This window comes from Zea mays, chromosome 8, assembly GCF_902167145.1.
Source record: "Zea mays cultivar B73 chromosome 8, Zm-B73-REFERENCE-NAM-5.0, whole genome shotgun sequence".
In the NCBI taxonomy this organism is placed as follows: domain Eukaryota; kingdom Viridiplantae; phylum Streptophyta; class Magnoliopsida; order Poales; family Poaceae; genus Zea; species Zea mays.
In genome coordinates, this window is record NC_050103.1 from 119,359,823 (window position 1) to 119,371,093 (window position 11,271).

Consider the following 11,271-nt stretch of genomic DNA (forward strand, 5'->3'; position numbering starts at 1 on the left):
CCTCGCCGCCTCTCTCTCTCCTTTCCTCTTCGGTTGCATTTGGACGGTAGGAGGAAGAGGATGAGACGATGAGGTTATCGGCTGCGTGGAGGGCCTGTGCGGGCGTGGTCTTTTATGGGCTGGGTCGTCCTATATCAGAAATGGCCCAAACGGCATAGCTTGGCCCAAACGGTCTTTTTGTTAAGTTCGATGGTGTCGAGTTGGCCCACGAACTTAATTTAAGAACGTGGGTACCCACGTTCCTAAAAGGTTAAGTTCGATGGTTTTGGCTAGGGCCCACGAACTTAATTTAAGAACGTGGGTACCCACGTTCTTAAAAAACCCATGAACTTAACTAATGTAAGAACGTCGGTGCCCACGTTCTTAACAAAACCCATGAACATTTATCAGTTTCTTGTAGTGAGAAATGTTTAATTCTTCAATCTTAGCAAGCAAATCATCATTATCATTTCTAAGATTGGAAATTGAAACATTACAAACATTTGAATCAACCTTAGCTAAGAAATTAGCATTCTCATTTCTAAGGTTGTCTATAGTCTCATGGCAAGTGCTTAGCTCACTAGATAGTTTTTCACATTTTTCTACTTCTAGAGCGTAAGCATTTTTAACCTTAACATGCTTTTTGTTTTCTTTAATAAGGAAGTCCTCTTGGGTGTCCAAGAGATCATCCTTCTCATGAATAGCACTAATCAATTCATTTAATTTTTCCTTTTGTTGCATGTTTAGGTTGGCAAAAAGAATGCGCAAGCTATCCTCTTCATTGCTAGCATTATCCTCATCACTAGAGGTTTCATATTTAGTGGAGGATCTTGATTTTACCTTCTTCTTTTTGCGGTCCTTTGCCATGAGGCACTTGTGGCCGACGTTGGGGAAGAGAAGTCCCTTGGTGACGGCGATGTTTGCGGTGTCCTCGTCGGAGGAGTTGGTGGAGCTCTCGTCGGAGTCCCACTCCCGGCAAACATGGGCATCGCCGCCCTTCTTTTTGTAGTATCTCTTCTTCTCCTTTCTTCTCCCCTTTTTGTCATCGCCCCTGTCACTGTCACTAGAAATAGGACATTTTGCTATAAAGTGACCGGGCTTACCACATTTGTAGCACACCTTCTTGGAGCGGGGTTTGTAATCTTTCCCCCTCCTTTGTTTGAGGATTTGGCGGAAGCTCTTGATGACGAGCGCCATTTCCTCATTGTCGAGCTTTGAGGCGTCGATTGGTTGTCTACTTGATGTAGACTCCTCCTTCTTTTCCTCCGTCGCTTTGAATGCGACCGGTTGTGCTTCGGACGTGGAGGGGCCGTCAAGCTCATTGATCTTCTTTGAGCCTTTGATCATCAATTCAAAGCTCACAAAATTCCCGATTACTTCCTCGGGAGTCATTAGTGTATATCTAGGATTGCCACGAATTAATTGAACTTAAGTAGGGTTAAGGAAAACAAGTGATCTTAAAATAACCTTAACCATTTCATGGTCATCCCATTTCTTGCTCCCGAGGTTGCGCACTTGGTTCACCAAGGTTTTGAGCCGGTTGTACATGTCTTGTGGCTCCTCTCCTTGGCGAAGTCGGAAGCGACCGAGCTCCCCCTCGATCGTTTCCCGCTTGGTGATTTTGGTCACCTCGTCTCCTTCGTGCGCGGTCTTTAGCATGTCCCAAATCTCCTTAGCGTTTTTCAACCCTTGCACCTTATTATACTCCTCTCGACTTAGAGAGGCGAGGAGTATAGTTGAGGCTTGGGAGTTGAAGTGTTGGATTTGGGCCACTTCATCCTCATCAAAATCCTCATCGCCTACGGATGGTACCTGTACACCAAACTCAACAACATCCCATATACTTTTGTGGAGTGAGGTTAGATGAAATCGCATTAAATCACTCCACCTAGCATAATCTTCACCATCAAATGTTGGTGGTTTGCCTAATGGGACGGAAAGTAAAGGCATATGTCTAGGAGTGCGAGGATAGCGCAAGGGGATCTTACTAAACTTCTTGCGCTCATGGCGCTTAGAAGTAATGGATGGCGCGTCGGAGCCGGAGGTGGAAGGTGATGAAGTGTCGGTCTCGTAGTAGACCACCTTCCTCATCTTCTTTTTCTTGTCGCCACTCCGATGCGATTTGTGGGAAGAGGGTTTCTTCTCCTTCCCCTTCCCTTTGTTGCGGGACTCTTTCGATGAAGCTTTCCCGTGGCTTGTAGTGGGCTTCTCGCTGGTCTCCATCTCCCTCTTGGCGTGATCTCCCGACATCACTTCGAGCGGTTAGGCTCTAATGAAGCACCGGGCTCTGATACAATTGAAAGTCGCCTAGAGGGGGGTGAATAGGGCGAATCTGAAATTTACAAACTAAATCACAACTACAAGCCGAGTTAGTGTTAGAAATAGAAACGAGTCCGAGAGAGAGAGAGAGTGCAAAACAAATCGCAAGCGAATAAAGAGTATGACACGCAGATTTGTTTTACCGAGGTTCGGTTCTTGCAAACCTACTCCCCGTTGAGGTGGTCACAAAGACCGGGTCTCTTTCAACCCTTTCCCTCTCTCAAACGGTCCCTCGGATCGAGTGAGCTTTTCTTCTCAATCAATTGGAACACAAATTCCCACAAGGACCACCACACGATTGGTGTCTCTTGCCTTAATTACAAGTGAGTTTGATCTCAAGAAAGAATGAGAAAGAAAGCAATCCAAGCGCAAGAGCTCAAAAGAACACAACAAATCTCTCTCACTAATCACTAAAGCCTTGTGTGGAATTGGGAGAGGATTTGATCACTTTGGTGTGTCTTGTATTGAATGCCTAGCTTTTGTAAGTAGTTGGAAGGTGGAAAACTTGGATGACTTGAATGTGGGGTGGTTGGGGGTATTTATAACCCAACCACCAAACTAGCCGTTTGGTGGAGGCTGCTGTCACATGGCGCACCGGACAGTCCGGTGAGCCACCGGACACTGTCCGGTGCGCCAGCCATGTCACCTGGCCGTTGGATTCCGACCGTTGGAGCTCTGACTTGTGGGCCCGCCTGGCTGTCCGGTGGCGCACCGGACAAGTCCTGTAGACTGTCCGATGTGCCACCCGCGCGTGCACTGCTCCTCTACGCGCGCAGGCGCGCATTTAATGCGTTGCAGTCGACCGTTGGCGCGAAGTAGTCGTTGCTCCGCTGGCTCACCGGACAGTCCGGTGTGCACCGGACATGTCCGGTGAATTATAGCGGAGCGGATTCCCGAAGCTGGCGAGTTCAGAGTCGCTCTCCCCTGGGGCACCGGACACTGTCCGGTGGTACACCGGACAGTCCGGTGAATTATAGCGAAGCGCCTCTGAAAATTCCCGAAGGTGCTAAGTTTAGTTTGGAGTCCGCTGGCACACCGGACAGTGTCCGGTGCGCCAGACCAGGGAGCACTTCGGTTATCCCTTGCTCCTTTTTGTTGAACCCTTTTCTTGGTCTTTTTATTGGCTTTTTGTGAACCTTTGGCACATGTATAACTTATAGACTAGAGCAAACTAGTTAGTCCAATTATTTGTGTTGGGCAATTCAACCACCAAAATCAGTTGGGAAAATAGGTGTAAGCCTAATTCCCTTTCACAATGCTCAGCTTTAACCTCTATTATTGATCAGCCTTACACATCACATGAACTCCCACCTTTGGTGAGTTCATGCAAATTATTCCCCACAACTTGTTGAGCGATAAACATGTGTGAGCTCACCCTTGCTGTCTCACACCCCCACAGGAGGAGAACAGGTGGTTCAAGAGGAGACACACATCGAGGAGTTCGATTTGATCTAGGTGGCGTCTTTTAGTTGACTTTATGGCGCCAAGGATGGACTTTAGTTTGTTTTATATTTATCATTTATTTTGTAAGACTTCCGCTATGTAATAAGTACTCTGATTATATTGTGACATTTATCTCTATACACTATGTTATTATATGTGTTGTCTTCTTTGACGCATATATGAGATGCACCCGACTTTGTCCCTTAAATCCGGGTGTGACAAGATATGTGTCGACAAACACAAAAATGACAAGAAAGAATCCGCCTGCTCCATCAAGTCAAACAAGAAGAAGGGCGACAAGAAGAAAAATAAGATGACGAAGGTGGTCTACTATGAGACCGATTCATTGATAGGGAAATGTGCTCTTGTGCCATTTCTAAGTGTTTTGGTGATTAAGTGCCCAACACATCACCTTGAACTAACATGCCTACTATGAGTATGAGAACATTGCAAATCCTATTTAAATGGATGAACAAAGGTATGAATCTAGCACTTAGTCAATTGTGTTTGTTACTAATAATGTTCATCTAAGTGGCAGGAAACTCTCCAAGTCGAGACAAATTAGAGTGAAGGAGTTTGGCTAAACTTAGCCAAACTTGCACCAGTCTAAGGAGCACCAGACTATCTGGTATGCACCAGATAGTGTCTGGTGCCCAGGCTGGCAAGACAGGTGAACTGGCCACTCTCGGGAATTTGGCCGGTGCTCTGGCTATAATTCACCAGACTGTCCGGAGTGCACCAGACTGTTCGGTGAGCCAAGCGGCCAACGACTCTCGCCTGCACCAACGGTCGGCGCGCAATCAATGACTGCCACGTGTGCCAAGCCAACGGTCACCAGGACGCACCAGATTATCCGGTGCGCCACCAGAATGTCCGGTATGCCATGGGGCAAACGACTGGCAATGGTCGGTTTCGCTAGGAAAGGAAGGAAATCGCGCACTGTTCATTGCAATATAGGATTACCCAAATGTAAATCGTGGTTTTAGACTTGGTATCTAGAATGACAGATCAGGGAATTCGGATTTGGGTAAATTTGGGCGAGTTCGGGTAGATTGATTTGGGTAATGGGTATCGGTTTTTTTGCCCAAACCCTTTGATCCCAAGGTTCTCATAGAAAAACTTTCTATTAGAATTGGATCCTTGTTTTCCCTCCATTTCAAAGGAGGCCCTATTTTTTTCAAGGAACTTGTTTAGAAGCACATCAGGTTTTTTAAAACCAGTTTCTAAAAACTTGTTTATGAAAAAAAGTTGGGCGGTGGTGTTTGAACCCTGTTTCCAAAAAAAACAATCACTATTTTTTATACACAATTACTAGTGTACCATTTCTCTATTTTAAAAAGCAATGTCAATACATGACAAAATCTAATTTTAGCTAGAGTAGAGTAGTTTTAAACTTGTTTATGAAAAAAAGTTAGGTGGTGGTGTTTGAACTCTGTTTCTAAAAAACCAATTAATATTTTTTATACACAATTACTAGAATACCATTTCTCTATTTTAAAAGCGATGTCAATACATGACAAAAACTAATTTTAGCTAGAGGAGAGTAGTATTTTGGTTTTTAAGAAACTGAGAATCCAATTTCTATAAACTAAAATATAAGGAAACGTATCATGTGCTCATATGAGCACTTTAAATCTGGTGCATTCATTTCTTATCTAACTGTGAATAGTCATTTTCTAGTTTCTTCTGTGTGCTACCCTCATTGCGCTGTGCCGTCTGTCTTTTCTGTGTGCCACTGCTGTCCTCACCTACTTGATGAGAAATGAAGGCAACAAATTTAAAGTGCTCATATGAGCACAAGAGCTCCATAAACACATGATATGTTCAAAAATATAAATTGATATGTTTAGAATTACTCTAGTTTATATAAATCAGTTTCACTTCCAAACAGATCTTCAAATACACGATGATGTTGCTGTAGAAACTAGTCCGGAACTCTCTCCCAAGCTTCTTATAAATGCTCCAACCTGTTGCCATCTACTGTCTTCCTCCCGATTCCAAGCTGCTCTCGTCCCTAGAAATAAAGCAGCTCCTCCGCGGGGCGGCGAACTACTACCCATCGCCAAAACCCTAGCCCCGATCCGGTCGAGGAGCACTACTTCTTGGCATGGCGGGCACCCCTAGCCAGGCAAGCCTCCTGCTCCAGAAGCAGCTCAAGGGTACGGATCCGAACGGCCTCTTGCTCCTGCTCTCCCCTCCCTTTTCGCCTCGATTTGCCGCGATCGGCTGTTGATCTCTCGAGCTTTCTTTGTTGGTTGTCGCAGATCTTGCGAAGAACCCCGTGGATGGGTTCTCCGCAGGGCTTGTAGACGATAGCAACGTCTTCGAGTGGCAGGTCACCATCATCGGCCCGCCCGACACCCTATAGTGAGTTCGAGTTTTGTCTGCCCTATAATCACTGCACGATTGCTCTTGGAATATAGATTACATGCTTGATGGGTGGTATAGTCCTTCAGGTTCAGATTATTTGATTTGCATGGTGCATACTATAGAAATTCCGTGCTGTGATGTCGATTAGAGGCGTCAATGGGAATTCACCACCGAGTTTGGACACCCCATCCCCATCCCCATGAAGCTATACTCATCCTCATCACCATACCCATACCCGTCATGTATAAGATTCATCACATACCCATCCACATTCAAGTATCGGGTCTCCAATGGGTTCCCATCACCGACAAGAAAAACATTATCACATTATATTTTATGACATTAACAACCACACAACGTCCAACAACAATAAATCACCCATAAATCTTACATGTAACAAAAAAATATTGTTTTAACTATACAATGATACAAACAACAAAACACAAAGTGACACATGGATTGGTGGGCGGGTGACTGGTGGATGACCGCCTAGGTTGGGTGGATGCGTGCTTAAAAGGGTTGAAAGAGGTTGGGTTAGTTGTTGCGATTATTGCCAAATAGGCTGCACACCTAATTTTACTGAGTGAATATTACCCATGGGTAATTGGGTTCGGATGATTGCTTCCCAAACCCATATTCGCTTACCCAATGGCAATGTGTCAAAATTTTATCCCATATATACACCCATGGGACAATTTTTGTCACATACACTAACCCTAATAGGGGAATTTCCCACAGGTTAGCGGGTATTTGGTCCTCATTGACATCTCTAATGTCGATCTGTAACCCATATTGATGAATTGTGGTGTCATGGAGCCGATTCTGCATTTTGATGCCGATTCTATATAATTTGTGTCTGCCTCTGGTCCCAATTGCTTGGTATCTACAGTGTACATCAGAGTTTTGTGTTGCGATGTTGATCCACAACCCTTATTGATGAACTGTGATATAATCAAGCGGATTCTGTGCCTTTATGCTGATTTGTATCACTTGCGTGTAGTCACAACTGATTCTGAGTTTGGTTTCCATAGTGTATAATGTGGGCAACTTGTGTTGCGAACTTGTGATGTTGATTAGCATCCTGTATTGTTGAGTTGTAGTGTAGCCAATCGGTTTCCTTGTTTTGATGAGGATCCATATGACGTACTGTGATACTGATGAATCAAACTGCTACCTGCATGTTCTGATGGCACTGCTAGCACGGTTTGCAGACACCATGTACATTTGTATCTGTTGCACAACTTAGCTGTGTTTCAGGCTATGGAGCACGGATACACGTATCGGTATCGGAAGGATACAGATACACGGATACGACAGTTTTCTAAAAAATCTGATACGCTTATATGTTTTACATTTATAAATACATAATTAATAATACATATTAAAACAAATAAAAAGGCTGCAAGCAAATTTACTTTGCATATTAAGTTGCCTGTTGTCTGCACTCTTCAATCTCTAAATCTTTATGTCCCCAAATATCAACAGACAATAGCAGATCAATACTTCAACACTCAACACTCAACAGGACAGCAGCCAGTTGCATTTCCACAAAGCATTCCCTCCACCAGGTTTAGGCCTCTCTAGAATGGTGACATGATCTCACAAAGGTGCCTTAATGTCAATTGTTCCTCTGATTTTAGATCCTACACCACTACTAGCAGTAGCACTAGCACTGCTCAAATTTGGAGAAGCCATGTACTAGATACAACATACAAGCATGGAAAGCAGCAAGAGAAAGCGAGGAAAACCAGCTACACACTGCCCACGTCAATGTGGCGGTGCGTGGGCTACTTGCGGGGCAGCGGCTCGTCGTCAGTGAGCATTTCTTCCCTGGTGGCGGCCTCCTACAGCTGTGGCACACTAGCTCCGGTTGCGGCTCCGGTGGTCCGACTGCGGCTCCGGTCCTGCGTGGGTGGTGGCTAAGCGAGACTGCAAGATAGACACGGTCGGGTGGGGGTAGCCCGTAGCCAGTGGGAATAAAGTTTTTCATCCTTGTTGGGCTGTGTATTGGTCTGGGCTGCATCCAATTTGGTCCAATACGTATCCAGAGTCTAATTGTGCATCCAATACGTATCCAGAGTCAAAACATGGACATGGGAGGGAAACACCTCCGTGAAGTATCCAAGGCGTGTCCGTTTTGGATACGGGATACGACCTCAGGGTGGAGTATCCGTACTACATAGATTCCAAGTAGATTCATAGATGCAATCCAGTTTGTTTTCATTCAAATGCCCTCCCACGGTCCCACCTGCAGTGGTAGTTTATTTTCTTGCAAATGTCCTATCCACCTGCATTAATAGTTCTTTTCTTGCAAATATCGCACCCACCTGCAGTAGTTTATTTTCTTGCAAATGTTTGACCAACTCACAGGTTGCCAAATTGATTACCAAATTTAGAAGGGTTTTGTGTGTCTAATAGGGATCAAAGCTGTTTCTTGTGATCTTGTCATCCAATATAACAGCTCCTTGGAAAAATATAAGGAACTAAGGCTGTCAGCAGGAGATCGTGTAAAATAGGGGATTTGCACTATAGATTACACTGCTTACAGAGTGAAGTTTGAAATAGAGGATGAGATAGAGGATGAGAGAGTATAGTGTTGCCCTAGGGTGACAAATAGTGCTTACTGTATTAATCTATTCGATAACGCTTATCATCTTTGTTTTAAGTGATTGTATTTTTTGAGCAGTTGCATTTCTTTGTTATAATAAAACTGAGAAAGTTCATATTGAAGGTAAGGGTGGTAATGGGCTCTAAATTTTACACTATAAACTTTAAGGATCGAATCATATTAAGATCGAGCTATTCATTTTTGAACTAAAATTAATTAAGGGTTCAAACGAATCGTGAAGAAACGTGAAGAAACATTTGAATCGTGATACGTTACCACCCCTAATTGAAGGTATCTGCTGAGTGACTGGAAGTTTAAACCTACTATTTCACTTCGTTTTTCCTGGATTTCATGGATTTAAAGGGTCAACATTTTACTTTTGCAGTGATGGAGGCTACTTCAATGCAATAATGACCTTCCCCCAGAACTATCCCAACAGCCCGCCATCAGTAAGATTTACTTCTGGGATGTGGCATCCGAATGGTAAGCTTCACTATCGGACTGTACTCATGTCTACTATCTGATCATGTCAAAGTTCTGACAATTCTTATTATTTTGAATTCTCAGTTTATCCGGATGGGCGTGTTTGCATTTCTATTCTTCATCCACCTGGTGAAGATCCCAGTGGTTATGAGCTTGCAAGCGAACGGTGGACACCAGTGCACACGGTGGGGCTTCTTGTTCAGGGCACATAAATGTTTGCTTGCTCTTTTCCTATGTGGGGGTGGTAGTCTGTTGGGGTGAGCTAATACTGTTTACTTTAACTTGTACAATTATCCCTGCATATTGTGGTGTCTGTGTGTGGGTTTGTCACTGTGTGACTGTTTGTGTCTGTCTGCATGACTGTATGCATGCCATGCACTAGCTAAAATACTATATGCCTGATTTTTGTTGATGTATGCCCTGGTCCATTAACTTCTGTTTGCATCAGTAGAAACTAATCAATGTGCATGTTGCTTTAGTTAATTTGCTGTGCTTTTTTTATGCAGGTTGAAAGTATAGTTCTGAGCATCATTTCAATGCTCTCTAGTCCGAATGACGAGTCTCCAGCAAATATTGAAGCTGCCGTAAGTGCACCCTACAATATTCCCTCTCTCTCTCTCTGGGTAGGAAAACAAACTGCAGTAGTTTTTTTTGTCCTGCTTCCAGTGCAACGTTTAAAAGCGGTCATGTATTGACATTGTAATTGCATTAGTCAGTTTTGCTGATGAATAAATGGTAAAGTACAGTATTGGATCCTTTTAAATACACTACTTGAGTAATTATTGGCTTATTCAGCTGTTAAATATTTATTGTGACAATTTTCTCCTTGATTACCACAGCGCTTCCGCCATCGTCAAGGTAGTTGACTTTATGCACTTCTGAACTTTAATCATTTAGGCCCTGTTTGGAAGCACCTAGTTTTTAAGAAACTGGTCTATAGAAATTGAGGTGGTTCTAAATATAGCAGTTTATGATTCAGTTTATAAAAATTAGATTCTCAGTTTCTTAAAAACCAAGAAGCTGGCCTCTCCCAACTAAAAGATAAAAACTGGGTTGCTTCAAAAAGGGTCTAGACTAGTCTAGGTGACACCATACCTGAAAACTTTATTGCATTACACTGAAATGTAGTGTTTTGTTCTTATCAGATGCCTTTGGTTTCTGAAGTTATACACGACTTTGCCTTGCAGAAGGATTGGAGAGAGAAGCGGGATGAGTTCAAGAAGAAGGTTAGGCAATGTGTCCGCAGGTCTCAGGAAATGCTGTGAAGGAGGAACATGGGGGAGTTGAATGAGTCTGCAATCGGTGTGCTGCAATTCACAACCAATTATCTCATGTCAGCATTCTTTTGCTTTCCCCTGTATATTTTTTCAACCGATGTCACTCGTATAGTGGTGTTGGGTCTCTTTAGACAAACTCGGGACGGTTGCTTATCCTAAAAATTCGATTGTACTGCGTGGCATGAAATGATCGATTCGAAGAATATTTTGAACATGCTGCCACCTAATCAAAAAATTTCATGTTTAACATCATAAGGAATAACTGTTGCTTATTCTAATGATTCGATTGCATTGCGTGATTCTAAACATGCTGTCACCTTTTGACGATGAACATCTTAATAAAGAAGTGATGCCTGCCAAATGTGTCTTAGCTCATTACCTCGCTGGGTACTCAGATCCTCGCCACTCTTACTAGGAGGGATTAAATCTCCTCGGGCCGGAAACGCATTTCTGACTCGCTCAAGGTCAGCCTCGAGCAAGAAACGTATTTTTGATTCGTTCGATGGTGTCTCGGGTGACGCACCGGAGCTACCTGTCTCAGCCAACCACTTCGATACAAGAATGTGTGTCCGTACGTTCACCTGCCTTGCTGATGGTGCCAAAAGTCAACAAAGTATGACACGAATATGGTCTAGTCTACCTTTACTGCCCACGACGATGCACATGGCACGAATACTGGGCACTGTTCCTCCACTCTGACCACTGTTTCAACCACTCCAAGCATGACTACATGTAACGTCCGATCAAGGCCTTGTCCTTGGGAGAAATATGTGCCTCGCCCGAGCTCGAACT

At 43.8% G+C, this 11,271-nt stretch overlaps 1 protein-coding gene and 1 long non-coding RNA gene across 4 annotated transcripts; both read left to right on the forward strand.

Annotated features, from left to right (window-relative positions):
* Positions 1 to 5,610: 5,610 nt before the first annotated feature.
* On the forward strand, positions 5,611 to 10,751 carry LOC100272466 (uncharacterized). Of its 3 annotated transcripts, XM_020541937.3 has the most exons (7): positions 5,611 to 5,900; positions 6,006 to 6,108; positions 9,105 to 9,202; positions 9,287 to 9,387; positions 9,709 to 9,786; positions 10,042 to 10,060; positions 10,390 to 10,751. In XM_020541937.3, the coding sequence occupies exons 1-7, from the start codon at positions 5,849 to 5,851 to the stop codon at positions 10,413 to 10,415; spliced, it is 477 nt and encodes a 158-aa protein (XP_020397526.1). In that variant the 5' UTR covers positions 5,611 to 5,848; the 3' UTR covers positions 10,416 to 10,751. The 3 variants fall into 3 exon arrangements, with proteins under 3 accessions (XP_020397526.1, XP_008654523.1, NP_001140410.1); XM_008656301.2 differs by lacking the exon at positions 10,042 to 10,060 and having other exon boundaries at positions 10,348 to 10,751; NM_001146938.1 differs by lacking the exon at positions 10,042 to 10,060 and having other exon boundaries at positions 5,737 to 5,900; positions 10,390 to 10,730.
* Positions 6,115 to 8,585, forward strand: LOC111589917 (uncharacterized). The gene is made up of 2 exons (XR_002749003.1): positions 6,115 to 7,679; positions 7,752 to 8,585. It is a non-coding gene; the product is annotated as an uncharacterized lncRNA (long non-coding RNA).
* Positions 10,752 to 11,271: the final 520 nt, after the last annotated feature.